The 15,336-nt window shown below is 39.5% G+C and overlaps 1 protein-coding gene across 1 annotated transcript in view; it reads right to left on the reverse strand.

Annotated features, from left to right (window-relative positions):
• Positions 1 to 3,601: 3,601 nt before the first annotated feature.
• RNF150 (ring finger protein 150) overlaps positions 3,602 to 15,336 on the reverse strand; it is a 270,090-nt gene continuing 258,355 nt past the window's right edge. The window contains exon 7 of the mRNA XM_003310523.7: positions 3,602 to 6,454. Coding sequence (XP_003310571.4) covers positions 6,336 to 6,454 — 119 coding nt within the window. The 3' untranslated portion in view covers positions 3,602 to 6,335. The remainder of the gene's footprint in view (positions 6,455 to 15,336) is intronic.

Consider the following 15,336-nt stretch of genomic DNA (forward strand, 5'->3'; position numbering starts at 1 on the left):
TCATTCAACCATGCAACCCACCTTTGCTTTTATTTATGAGAACATTAGGAGAAAATTCAACTAGTCAATGGAAGAAACATGTGTTCATTTGGATGGTGATCAGTCTTTGGTTTATATAGCACACATGGTCCCCACATTTCCCTGCTTCTCCAAGCCTGTCACTTCACTAAGGATAACAGACCACAGATATTCTGCCAAGCAATGACTTTGGGTAACTCAGATTAAGCGACCTTCTCTAAGGATTTTTCTCCCTCACTGTGTTCAGACATTGCAGACCTCTTAATAGACGTGTATATTTTTGTCTTATCATTATCATCAGCAAATATTTATCAGGTGGCCACAGAGCAAATGGCTCTGTATTAAGTGCAAACGTCAGTGGTAGCACAGAATTAGGAGATCTTTGATCACTGAAATTCCTGAAAAAGCCACTTGATTATGAAGCACTCAAGGCAGGTGAAGAGAGATGTGACTAACCTCAGCAGGTTCTTGTAGAACAAGCAGGATTGCAATCAAATTGCTCGATATTAAGGGGCCACGTCTAGCATCTGGACTTGCTTCATTAGTTCTGGGATGATAATTTGGCGTCAATAAAAGGTGTAGAGTGGAAGAGTGTGGCTATTGATCTGTGGGTCTTTAAAAATTAATGTTCCTATTACACAGGGTCTGGGGTTGAGTGAGGACAAAAGGAGGGAAAAGGAAGAGCTAAGGGATGATGAGAAACTCATATTAGCTTCTTAGAATTAATTTATTTTTCAGGCAATCCAGACCTTCTTTGCAATCATGAGTATTTTAACTCATGAGTATTTAATTCCTTAAAAATACAAACTCCCCAAAACCCAGGTCAGCTCTAAACCTAGGGATGAGCATTTACTTGGGGACAGCACGCACATTTTGTTAAGCACAGAAGCTTTCCAGCCCTGCTTTGACCAGCTCCCTGATCAGAGATCCTGCCATCCTCTTTTCTTACTTCCTGCAGGGTGACACTCCCATCCCATTTTAACTGCCAACATCAAACGTATTCATCCATGCAATGGCATGGATGAAGGATCTCGGTGGCCAAGAGCACTGCATGAAGAACCATGCATCCCCATCTTAAGAGGGTAGTCTCTTCGTGTCTCTTTGTCAGTCTTCAGGAATTAGTGGCCCTCAGATCACTTACGATGAGCAAGCACTTGTGCTAAGTAGTTAGGAAGAATGGGCATTCCATCAGGTACAGTATACAAGTTTTTCCAAGAAATCCTAACCCTGGGGGCTCAGGCGAATGAGGAGGGTCCAATGCTGAGGGTGGGAGAAAGCAGATCTAGACAGCATTCTGGAATTGTTGCTTTGCCATTATTTGCCAGAAAACATTTATGGCAAGGAAGCCTGAAAACATGGCAATGGTTGTAAGATGGGTTGCGATACAACTGGTGATGTGAGAAGTGAAAATGAAACTGACTCCTTTAGGGAGGACAGTGGTTTATAGTAAACTGGTTTGCCTCATCTGAAGTGAATATGGATACTGCTACACAATAAAAAGAAGAAAAACACCAACAACAGTAACAATGGTAATCACGATAATGATAATGACTCTGTAGGTATAGAACCTCCAGTTTTTTGTGTTCTGAAGGTTATTTCAGAGTTTCTTGCAAGAGAGAAAACAAATCAGAAAAAAAGGGAAAGAGAGAAGATGGGAAAATAATTTATGTATGGGTATACAAAGTAAGATATAGGCAGTCGGAGAAAAACAGATACAGACAGAAAAGGAAAAGAAACTTAAGTGAGAGAAGATATAAAAATGCTACTGGAAATTGCCTCTGTGGCCTTAGTACCAGAAAAGACGGGGCTCTCGCTCCACAGAGGGAGTGACTCCATATCCCAGATTTTTTGAAAAGTTTTGATTTAAGGATTTTTTTTAAAGTCAGGGTGATACATTCAATGGATAACTAAATGTCATTTAATTTTTTATGCTCTGCAAAAATATCCATCTAAACAAAACTCATAAATAAGAAAGAATCCTATGTTAGATCACTGGCATTGATTTGGTTTTGAGAGTATGGTAGCCTCAGGGATGTCAGGGCAGTAACTGAAATGGCCACTGGGCATGGTGAGTTTTGAAATGACCAAACCCAGATCTATGAATTTCCAGGATATTTCACCAGGATGAAGGAAATGTTAAAAACAAGAAAACAAAACAAAACAAAACAAAAAATGAACATTTTTGGATGAGCTTTGCCTCCACGATTCTGATCATTACCACATGATGTCAAAAATGGGTAGGTACCTTTGCCGCTTTTAATTTTCTGCCTTCTCCAGACTCTACCTCTCCCTGTGTAGATGACCAGAGTTGACACTGCAGGGGATATCTAACCCTAGAGATTAAGTCAATGTTCAAAAGCTGTATTCATAGTCAGGGCTCAGCTCTTCCAAAGGGACTAGCCACATAGGAGGTAGCAGTTCCTAAAGGTGACCCTAAATTATTTTGAGTGAATGCAAATGCTCCTTTTCTTCCCCATAGTATTGGGGTGGCAGGTGGATGCTGACTTGGAGTAAAATGCTGGCTGTTGGAGGTGGTCATAGTTCACCAAGTAGAGACCGGATGATCACAGGCCCCCAAAGATTCTTTTTCAAGAAGGCCACATAAAGTCTTGCATTTGGAGTCAATATTTCTCATTCTTTCCTCCCAAGTTCGTGAGTTTTCACTACAGCTGTGGGACTGGGGGACACTGGGAAAGGACTTTCACCAACCATGAAGAAGAAGAAGGGGTTGAGGTAAAGTTGGGTGATTTCAGTCTGGAGTTCTCTTTGGCTCCTAAGTGCCACATATCAGTCCGAGGGTTTGCCATAGAAGTGAGGGGTATAATTTTGTTTCAGCACCAAATCAGCATGGTTTGTGTGAGTTTTAAGTAACAACTGGTCAGAGGAGTAACAACAAATGGTCATGGACATCAATGATATGGTTAGAAAGTTCAAGCAGAAATTTTAAAAAGGGTGCCTGAATCTTTATTCACTACAAAATAAATGGACCTCTGGGCCTCTCATTAGGCGACTTGGGTGGTGTCCAGTTCTCTCTGGAGGTAATTAAGGTTTTAACCTTCTTTTCTTTTGTAAGGGTCGGGGGATCTTGTGAGAATACTGGAGGAACTCTAGACCTGCATTGTCCAATTGGCAGCCACTAGCCACATATGACTATCCAAATTGAGAGGTGCTGTGAGTGTAAAAGACACAATGGATTTAGAAGACTTAGTACACAAAAGCATGTAAAACATGTCATTAATTTACATTAGTGACATGTTGAAACAATATTAGGTTAAAGTACATGATTAAAATTATCTTTACCTGTTTCTTTTTACACTTTAAAATGTGGCTAGTAGAAAATTTAAAATTATGTCTGTGACTTGCATTATGTTTCTGTTGGACAGTGCTAGTCTAGACTCTTGCTATAGAAAAATGCACATCTGCAAATACACATACAGTTTGCATTTGCTTCTAGAGGGTACACACACCCTCTGACACTCATCTGTAGACTACCGGGTCTCCAGGTCAGTCTCTTCTTTGGGGGAGGTAAAGAAGGCTATAAGGAAGGGCTTTTCCCCTTTCTTCTGAAAGAGAAACTTTCTGGTTAAGCTTTTTTTTTTTTTCTTTTTCTTTCTTTTTTTTTTTTAAACTATCAAAGCTACAGGAAAATCCTCCAGAAACAAACTTTGGTAAGTAGTGAATGGCAAAGGCTCAGGGGGTTTGCAGCAGGACCTCCTTGGGGTCAGATCTGCAAGCCTCGGGTTGGCCTTTCAGACCCCTCATCGTCTATGAGGCATCCTGTAAGTGCAGCTGTGGCCAGGGCTTGCATATGCAATCAATTCCTGATTCACCTAGTTCTTGGCAGGAAGAGAAAATACTCGTTAATCAGAGGACTAAACAATCCAAAGCGCATTCTCTCTCTGGGAATGGAATATAATTTATATTTCTGTTGCTATTGAATTATCCTTCTAATTCCACTGGACTAAACTTAATACCAGTAATACTAAAATTTGTTTTGGGCAAAGCCGACTGAAGGGGAGGAGTCAGTGGCGCAAGCCTATGCTGACTGTGAAAAATAAACACCTTTGAGATCAAGAATCCCACAGTGAGAGCTAGGATTTGAAGGTATCCAGAGATTGCAAACTCTATGACTAACAGCAATTTTTAAACAAGGCAAAACAAACCAACTCCTACTTGGACTTAAAACTTCAATCATTTCGATTTTCATTCTCGGCACCATAGTTGTGCCAAGTCTCAAAGGCTGTTATTACATGGTACATGTCAAGTAACTCTACCTCCCCAAGCTACGAAGCCTGATTGCCACAAGTCATAGCTATCTGCAAAAATGGATCCTGCCTCTGAAAGACTCATCTGTGGTCCTACAGCCAGAGGAGCTTGGGGACTCATGTTATTAAACCCTTCACATTATAGATGAAGAAGCCGAGGCTTAGTAAAGCGTGTGGTTCATCTAGGATTCTCGATTCAGAGCTCTCTTCATTCCTCCCTGCCTCTTTTCCCACACATAGAGAGTGGATTTCATTACAGGAAGCATTGGACTCCTAGGGAGATGCGACCTTTCTGAGGGTAATAATCATCTGCCTTGCCTTACTGTCTACTTATAAACCATCAAATAGGAAATTGGTAAAGGTGGTGAAAAAAGAGCAGCTAGTATTCTCCGTTGACCTGCACACCATGTTTCAGCAGGCGGCAAGGATTTACAGCAGAACCAAACTCTTTTTGAATGAGTATTAGTCTAATGAGGTGGAAAAGTCCCCATCAATACATAAAAACAACTCAGTGAGAAAAGCTTTCTTTCCTAGTTAATCCAAGCCGCAGCCTGGTGTTTGCCAGCTGTGTAGAGATAAGGTGATCCGTCTGATTGTTCAGAGACGCTATCAATGACCTTAGTCATCTCTGTATCTGGATAGTCTGAATATATTACAAAATTGCCCACTGAAAAAATAGCACATTTCTGTCATAGTTACAAAAGATGAATAAAAACAGAAACAGTTTAAAAACACCATTGGGTTTCAGTATTTACTTGATACCTCTTTTCCTTTCCCTCTTACTTTGTCTATTTCAGTCAGGATAAACAATCTAGCAAATTCTCATGCTGCATACTTTTTGGTTCAAATGATACAGCAAATCACACCTCATTCCTCACTTGGTATCTGGACACACTCAGGGAGCCCTGGGAAGCAATCTGCTAGGGATTCACCTAAATCCTCCCACATGGTCTGGTGAGATTCAACAGAAGTGTGTCGAAATTAAGGTAAAAGCTAGGTGCTACTGCAGCCCCCACTATGTTTGCCATTGGACTTAAAAATGATTGGCTTTTCTCTAAAGTCTCCATTTTTTACAGAACCCACTTACAGAGGTAAGAAAAAAACTGTTCTAGCCCAGGGGAAACCAATGCAACTGGCATTTTGTTTTCAATAGGAAGAAAATGTGGTATCTGGTTTTAAAACCAGCCCTACAACCACCAAAGACTGGATGCCTTGGAGGGGACTTCTGAGTTCAGAATTTCAGCCAAAGATTGTAAGACCCAGAAGAATGAAACGGCTTCCCTAGAGCTCCCTTCTCATGTCACGTGGGCCCTTAATCAAGCCCGGCAAGTGGAAGCAAGTGTGATGTGGCTTAAAATAACCAGCAGTGGCCTCAGCAGATTTAGAGCTTAGTGTTGGGGTCTCTGGCAGCTGGGGTTTTTAAAGGCCCACTTAGAAGAATTTAGATTCTTAATGAAAGCTGGCCTTAGTCCATTTCAGGGTGCTGAGGCACTTCTCAAAGCCATGCACACTTCATGCTGGGAGGTCAAGACCACATATCTCAGAGATGGAATACAAACTGATCATAGCAGGAACTGGTGCTTCTAAACAGAAACCTATACAAAAGCTGGAGTGCATCAAAGGAAAAACAAAGGAATAGATGGAAAGTAAACTACAAATAATCTTTAAAAAAATTGCCAACGAAATCAAACAACATGCCAAAAACAAGAATGATAAGACATGGAAAGAATTGAAATGAAACTAAGAAATCCTAAAGGTGGCCTTTCAGTCTCTGTTTTAGGAGCTTCTGAAGTGTATGTCTACATGGACATAGGAGTGGAAATCAGCTTTCAACTTCCCAGCTGCCAAGGCCACAGACTGCCATACAGATGGAGAAACTGCATCCTGATTGACAAGACTTTGGATATTGCTTTTCGTCAGCATTCTTGAACGGAGCGCCCTGGAGTTGCCAAGGTGATCTGGAGGTGTGTGTGTGCCTGGTCCAAGTCTTGGAGCACTCTTCCCTTCCTTTCCCTTGGGTCCTACTATCTCTTTGCTTCTGGATTTGTCATTTCAAGATTTCACTTCTTCACAGTCCTGGTCAGTGGAAAGTTCTACATCAGACAGTCCAACCTCCATTGCCATGATCAAGGAAATGTCAGAATCACTGCTTACAGCTGGCTCCTGCTCACCTGGGAGGAGAAAGCAAAGTTCACAGTGAACACCGAGCTATGTCTTTGCATGCTGCTTATTTCAGTACAATTGCTTGTAATAACATTTCTTTAAAGGCCAAGAGAAGGTATTAGAAAAATTGGGTATTCTGTAAAAACTCTAGTTAAAGCCTCATCTCATATGGGTCAAAAAGTTAAATGCAAACAAAAGAAACTAGAATAATAAAATATATCATCTAAGGATATGTCTTAGTAGGAAAATATATATCTACCGTAAGTTGGGCAAGAAATTCTATTTAGAAAAGTAATTGGGTAATTTACAGAAGAAAAGATTGTTACATATGCATAACATTTAAAATGTTAAACACATGTAAAATAAAATCAAAAGGCATATCAAACTCAGGAATTTGCAAAAAATTTCACAAAGGTTTCTATTCTTAACATATAGAAAGCTTTTAAATCAATAAGAAAAACAGTTCAATAGAAAAATGGACAAAGGTTACCATTACACAATTCACGGAAGAGTGTAATATAAATGACCAATAAATATAAGGTAAAAATAAGATATCCTTTTTTGTCTATGTAATCTTCACTCTTTAAAAAAGACAAGATAATATTACAGTTAAGGGTACACTGAGGTAGGTAGGTACATGATACATTGCATATAGAACTGTAAAATTTTCACTCAGTAATTTCATTTCCAGGATGTATTATAGAGAAATAACTGGAGATGCAAAACTATTCAATTAAGCATGATTTACAGTAGCAAAACATTGCAAGTAACTTAAAGTCCAACAATAGAGAACATCTGAATAAACCTATTACTTCTAAAGGACAATGTTGTTATAACTATTAAAATGATGTTTTCAAAGAATTTGTAGTTACATGAGAAGATGTTCACAGTATACTGTTAAGTGAAAACAGAAATATTTAAAGCTTTGTATGCAATGGGGTCAACAGAGAAAGTTAAATGGAAGCAAAGAAACCAAAAATGCTAACGAGAGTCATCTCTAGTGTTGGGATTTATATTCATTTTCTGTTAACATTTTTTTTCAGTTCTCCCAAATACTCTTCAATAAACATACATCACTTACTCATTCAAGACATTATCTACCGTGTCCCTACTGCACACTAAGGATTATGCTAGAGGCTATGGATATAGGGGAGAGTAAGACAATCCCTATCCTGAAGGAGCTCATTGTCTGGTGGGCAGGTTGACCATTCACTAGGCAATTACAACACAGTGAGATAAGCACCAGGATGGAAGATGTACCAGGTATTACAGGAGCAGGTAAGAGGGCTATGTAACCAAATACTGGGTGCAATGTCTAAACTGAGTCCTAAAGGATAATCTGTATTATAGCCAGATGAATAAGAAGAAATAATCCTTTAAGCAACAGCATGTACAGGTGGCTGGAGGTGATAGGTGGCTGGAGGTGATAGGGAGCTGTGGGCAGGCAGATATCAGAGGGTTTTTAATTTGACTGGAATGCAGAGTCAAGCTGGGGAATATGGACAGAGGAGGCCAGAGAGCTGAGCTGCATAAAGGCAGCTTTCAACCCAAAAGGTCTTGTACTTTCTCTTACTTTGCAGAAGAAATATGCAATTAAAAAAACCAACAAAAATGTATAAGTACTAAAGAATAATAATGGTTATAATACTTTTGTTCTGATAATCACTAATGTAATTTTTTCATGATGTGGCACAGTTAAGAAAAATACCTGAGTTTCATGAAGGACAGTGAATTCCTAAGATGTTTTCAAGGAGACAAATAAGAGAACAAAGAATTATGGCCTGAAGAATCAGTTTTATAGAAATGGGGTATTTCACAGGGAAATATCCAACCTGAAGACTTAGCTCTTATCTGTTTCCTAGATCCATAATTGCAGGAAGTTCATAGCAATGTAACAGATCAATGGTTAAATGAAAACCCTGGAAGCAGCTCTATAAAGATACAAGTCTTTGGTATTTAAAAACAGTGGCATTCAACAAATAGTCAAGAAAACTAGTCATTTAGAAAAAAGTGAAACTGGATCTGTGCCTCACACTTCACTACAAAATACATTCTAAGCTTGCTATATATGATCTCCCATCTTCATTTTGTGCGTGTATGTGTGTGTGTATGCACTTCCTTTTCATTTATCTTCTCCAGAGCCACCTGGTGCCTTTGATCCCTGACCTTCGGGAAATTCTCAAGTGCAAGTTGTGGTGGTTCTCCCTTTCCCCATGCCTGATTTGTGCTTGTTTTCTCAGCAGGGTCGTGGCGTGCTGTTGTGCAGGGTGTGTACAGCACCACTCCAGAGCACAGCTTCACTCTGGAGTCTGAGTGAGCAGTGGCTCCTGAAGTGGGGCAGGACACAACCCACACAGCCGGATGCAGGGGCTTGCTGTGTCTCTAGTCTACTAAGTCATGGACCATTCATCTGTTTTTTGCAGTTGCCTAAATTTTGTTATTGTCTCTTCTTGCATTTTCCCTGTCCATGTCGTGCTCTGTCTTTAAAAAAAAAAATCCCTTCACTGTGGCTTTTGTGGAATTTCAGGAGAGACTGGGAGTGGCTTCATATGGCAGGTCCACTCTTTTTACTCAGTGCTCTCCTTAAACATCATTTTTACAATAAGAATTCTCTCTCTCTCTCTCTCTATATATATGTATACACACACACACACTTTATACTTATGAGAACTGGGAATCTATCTGACTTGATACTATATTCTAGCGTCTGCTATTAGTAACTGCATGTGTTATTTTGTAAAAATTGTTTTTCTCCTTTAGGGCTAAAGTTTAATTGCCTAGAAAATGAGAATTTGGACTGGATGCATTAGAGTCCTTTCCAGTTGTTGTTTATGCATGTTTATGTGTTGATGCCAATCTAGTACAGGGCCTCCTACATAGTGGGTTCCTGATGAATAATTATTAGAATGACCACTGAGAAACAAAGTTGCCTTTTTTTACAATTCTTCAAATTGTTTTTATTTTTGCAATTTTTTTCTTAATAAAAAAGGCCTGCTATTGTATATTTAGTACAAGTATACACGAATGGGAGAATTCCCACTTGGAGGTGTAATGAAAGCTGAAATCTTATTCCTGGAGATAAAAAATGAGAGCTGTACTTTATAGGGAATTAAATTTCCACTTCTTTTCTTGCAGTGGCCCATCAATCAACTCAGTTCACAGGAAGCCAAAATTTTCAGCTCACAATTAAACTGGAAGTCAACCAAAGAGCTCATCATGGAATGAATTTATGACTTTCATATGGGTCCAGCAAAAAAAAAAAAAAATAGCACAGATAAAGAGCTGACTTAGTTACAGTTCTATAGAGACAGAACTCACTGCTACCTACAGTGACAGCTTCTCACCTTCATTCTGGCTTTGCAGCCACCAGCCTCAGCAGATTCCATAGATTCATTCACACCTTGGTTTTTTCTAAATGGGAGTGTGTGAACTGAAAGAAAAAGGGGCCACAGGGACTGATGTAACTATGAGCTGCTGAATTCATGGTGCTACTTTGGAAATTAAGTAGCACTTATACTTTGCACTGTATACTTTGCACTATACAGTGCAAGGCAAAGGTGAATTCAAATAAATGAAAATAGAGAAATTTACAAAAATGGTTCAGTTTTTATGATATAACATTGCACCAATATCATCTAATCATTTTCCATTTAAAAACTTGTTTTTAAAATAATCTGAGGGTGTGAAATTATTCTAAGTATGTTCTATGTTTTTAATCAAACTTGGTTTGTTCCATAATTTTTAACAGTTTTTATAATTTAATCAAGGCAGATGTTTTACTTTGAGGCTACAATAATACGAATGAAAACTTTGTCAGCAAAATATTTAGAAGGTTTTCTGTAGGTGGTACTAATTGGGGACTATAAGTAGCTATTAAGAACATAAATGTCGACCGAATTTGCCTCCTTCTCTGCAAAAACTAACAAAAACTAATGTAAAAGTAATATTAGCCCTCATTTGATACAACCACTCTTTGATGTAGGTATTTTTATTCCAGTTTATAGATGAAAAATACTCTTAGTCCATTTGACGTAGTAGGATCATATCTGTTTGATATACTGTCTTCTTTTGGTTGTCACATATTGTAAAACATTGAGAGATTTAAACAGGAGGTAATCTGATTTGCCTAACATTTTAAGAGGTCACTCTTGCTGTTACAAGAAAAATATTGGCAGGACAATGGGCAGAAGGAATCCAGTTAGGAAACTATCACAGCAGAACAGATGAAACATGGTGGCTTATTGTGTTGATAAAGGTGGAGATAAGGGGACAAATCAAAGAATGATTTTTGGACGAAGGGTCCACAGGAAATGATGGACTAGCCAAGGGCAGTAAAAGAGGAGAAAGTAGAGAAAAATTCCCATGTTTTTCGAGCAATACAGATGCCATTTATTGAGCCAGAGAAACTGGAGAAGAAGCAGGTGTTAGAACTACATCAAGAGTTCAGGTTTGCATATGCTATGTTTGAGATGCTCACAAGACATCCAAGGTTGATGTGGAGTTGGCAGCTAGATACTTGAGTCTGGAGTTTAGAGGAGAGGCCATGACTCTCAATACATTTGGAAGTCTTCAGTACAGAGAAGGTACTTTAAACCACAGAAGAGATGAGAGGTTTTTGTTTTTGTTTTTGTTTTAATAGGAAGTGATTGTAGCATGAGAAGATAAGGCCAGGGACAGAACTTGAAGAAACCCAAACACCTAGAGCAAAAGACCCAAACTGGTGACCCTTGATGCTGTTTTGTTTGGCCTGGACAATGTTTTGTTTTGTTTCAAATGTGAATTAGTTGCCAATATTTGCAAGTCAGGACATTTCACATACACATTTATATTTGAAATTTGGCTTCGAAAAAGGAAGATATGGTAATACCTGTCTGATTCCCAGATGGACACCACTGGTGGGAGCTGAGAAAGAGCTGTGCCATTAGCCCAAGGAACACAGGCTCCAGGTCATCACAGTCACCAAATGGGCTACATCAGTGGTTCACACTGCTTGCCTGGCCTGTGCAGACATTTATTTGAGTCTGAAATCTCATAGGAGGAGAGCAGAAGAACAGCAGAGGAAGGTAATCCCCCCAAAGAGCCTGAAAATTGCCAGGGATGTTAACAGGAAAACTAGAAGAATATAGTGTCATTGATTCATTTCCTCATTTTCCTTTAAATATACTCCTTCATCTTTTATAAATAAAATCCATACCCAAGGAAAAGAGAGACTATAGTATTACTGGATTGGCTGGGGTGGACTTAAAGACTGATCCCAAGTCATCCATTTTCTGTCTTCAATCTTCTTATCACAATGTTACAGAGTGTCTGATTAGATGGAGCAGAAAATACTGTATTTTATTTTTTTATTTTTGAGACAGGGTCTCTCCCTGTCACCCAAGCTGAGTGCAGTGGCATGATCTCAGCTCAGTGCACCCTCTGCCTCACAGCTCAAGCCATCCTCCCACCTCAGTCTCCCAAGTAGCTGGGACCACATACGTGTCCCACCACGCCCAGCTAATTTTTGCATTTTTTGTAGAGACAGGGTTTCATTGTTGCCCAGGCTGGTGTTGAACTCCTGGGCTCAAGCAATCCTCCTGCCTTGCCCTGCTGGGATTACAGGCATGAGCCACCATACCCGGCCTATTCTATTTTAAATGGAGCTTTGTGACCTACTTTGTTCTCAAAACTATTGCTTTAATATATTTCCACTTTAATTCTGAGTAAAATCCATCAGTAGCCTAAACTGTGGTTAACCAAATAATTCTCAGTGGTGGGGTTTATTAATTCCACTTAGTCCATAAATTATTGATATCTTTGGTTTATCTCTTTCCTCTTAAATACATAAAGTGTTACCTAAAGACTCACAAGTTTCCCTTTGTGACACAGGCATTGCAGTTGTAGTTCTGCTGTGGTTTTGATATAATTGTCGATAACAGTGGGCCCCATGACTGTTCAAGTTCTTTCCAACCCTGAGAAGACAAGACTCTGAAACCTGCCCTGTTCAGTGCTGGGTATATCCAGGGCCTTTATCAATTTCCTGGCTCAAGCTCATTCCATTATCAATGTTCCCATGTCAGGATCCTGCTGCATTTCTTCATAAACAGGAGGCACTTGGTAAATATTTCTAGAATTGAGATAAAATTGTAGTTGCTTTCTGGCCACATAGGAAAGTTTTTTATTTTAAGAACTAATAACAGTATTAATGCTTACTGAGTACTTAGTCCATGCCAAGAACTATGCTTTATTTTTTTGAGACTGGGTTTCGCTCTCTCGCCCAGGCTGGAGCTTAGTGGTGCAATCATAGCTCACTGGAGTTTTACTCTGCCACCTAGGCTGGAATGCAGTGGCACAGTCTCGGCTCACGGCAGCCTCTGCCTCCTGGGTTCAAGCGATTCTTCTGCCTCAGCCTCCTGAATAGCCGGGACTATAGGCATCTGCCACGACACCTGTGCAGCCTCTAACTTGAGCAATTCTCCTGCCTCAGTCTGTTGAGTAGCTGATTTTATTTTATTTTTTTAAAGTAGAGACAAGGTTTCACTATGTTGACTGGGCTGGTCTTGAACTTCTGATCTCAAGGAATCCTCCCTCCTTGGCCTCCCAAAATGCTGGGATTACAGACATAAGCCACCATGCCCAGCCTATGCTAAGTTCTTTAAATAATTTAATATTCTTAATTAACTATGACATGGAAAGTATTACTATTTCCATTTTCAGGTAATAAAACCAAGGCTCAAAAAGGTTTAAAATTCCACAGCTTACATAATAGCAAGAGTTGGAAACAGAATTCAAATCCTGGTTTTATCTGAATCCAGAGTCCATGAACTTGACAATAATTACGTTTTTTTTTTTTTTTTTTTTTTTTTTTTTTTGGTGAGTGACAGGGTCTTGCTCTATCACCCAGGCTGGAGTGCAGTGGGGTGATCATAGTTCACTCCAACCTTGAACTCCTGGGCTCAAGCAAGCTTCTCACTTCAGCCTTCTAAGTAGCTGGGGCTACCTACTGGCATGCACCACCCATATCTGGCTAATTAAAATATTTTTTTTCATACAGATGGAGTCTCACGATGTTGCCCAGGCTGGCTTTGAATTCCTGGGTTCAAGCCATCCTCCCACCTTGGTCTCCAAAGCACCAGGATTACAGGGGTGAGCCACCATACCTGGCCCATAATCTGTTCTTGAGTTGAGATTCTTAACCTAAGGATTAGTGATTTGCAGGGTGGGGCTGGTGGATTAGGCATTTAAAATTACATACACACATTTATAGCTACATATAGGCCTTTTCCTGGTAGTTTTCATCAGATTCTCAAACTCACGAAAGGCTAAGAACCGTTCACTTAAATGATTTTGCATCCCTGGTGAGTTGGATAACACATTACAGTAAGCAACAGAATGGCTTGGTTTTGTTGGTGTTTTTTTTTTAATGCATATTTTGGTTTACATTCCACTAGCTATGTGTTCTATTAACTTGACATGATAGTTTTCACATGAAGTCACTGCTTTCCTACTTAATTGTTTCTTTATGGTGGTTATTCAAAGCTAAAGCAGAAAACTATCCTTCCCTGAATGAGGTTTATTTACTCACTCTACTGCCTGTCTTATGAAAGAAGGCACAGACCAGTAGCAGGCTGGCATAAGTCCTCCTCTGTTAGGAATTAACAAACATTGCCCTCAGAATAAGTGCTCTCTGTTTTGAGAGAAAATAAGGTGGTGGTTAATATAATCCCCCAGGTGGCCTATTCTCCAGGAGGTCTGGTGTTTGCATGCTGGGAGTTGCTCTGCATTACACAAAAGCTTATTTTTCCTCATGTACTTGAAAAGTAAGGTTTCAAAGAAAAATGGCATCCTTCTGTCCACTGCTACTGATGCTTATCTTCTTGAAAATAGGGCATAATTTCCAATCAACCCCGTATTGTACAAGAGCACTATAGGGAAGGCACTTTCAACCACATTGGTTGAATTATAATGTTGCTGTCTTTTCATCTCAGAATGTGAAACTCCCTTCAGGCTGGGGCAGTGTCTATATAGCCTGTCATTATGTTAGTGGGAAAGTTAATTAGACTTTAAATGCAGCGTGTTTGCAATAAGGAAATGTGTTCCTTTGAATTCTTTTGCTTAGCAAGAATTTCTAAGGAGATAAACTACTTCCCATTTGGTTTATGTTTTCCCATTTATGAGTGGCCTCTGATGTGAGAATGGCAAGGTCTCTGGACAGCTTTCCTCAGAGGGTATGCAATAGGGTGGATACTAATAGCTAAGATGGACTGGCTCCTTCCTACATGCCAGACATTTTGCTATGCCATTACATATATCACACGTCACCCTCTCAATAATACCGCTATGATGGCTTCACATGTTATAGGTGAGGGTGAGCACATAGAAGATAGAAGAAGTGGGATCTCAACCCAAGTCAGTGAAATTGACAGTTGCACTATTCCGGAATGGCAGAGCTACTAGAGTTCTATTTGGCTGCTATGTTGCTCTTACAGACAAGACTCAGCCACATTTGGAAACCCAGCAGGCTTATGATACAAATTCATCCATTTGGCCAAGTGACTTCTAGAATTGTTCAGATATAACTGACACTTTTGCCTTTTCAATTCCTGTTCCATAATTGTGAATATATACATCTTGTGGTCAAATTAGGAAAATTCTTTCTCATCTTTCAGATGGGGAAGCTTAAAACATTGTTTTTATTTGGATTTGGTGAAGGAGAATTCCCTGTATATTAAATTAGAAGCCTGTATATTAAATTAGATCACATAGTTAGGATTTCACTTTGCTTTTATCTCTTTGCTGTTGGTTTTCTTTCCCTGTGACACTTCACCTAGCAGGGGAAAGATTTTCTCCAACTGCTCAAATTCCTTACTGATTTCCTTGGCAGTTCATTCATTGAGTCATTCCTTGCTAA

The sequence above is a fragment of the Pan troglodytes genome, chromosome 3, assembly GCF_028858775.2.
Source record: "Pan troglodytes isolate AG18354 chromosome 3, NHGRI_mPanTro3-v2.0_pri, whole genome shotgun sequence".
Classification (NCBI taxonomy): Eukaryota; Metazoa; Chordata; class Mammalia; order Primates; family Hominidae; genus Pan; species Pan troglodytes.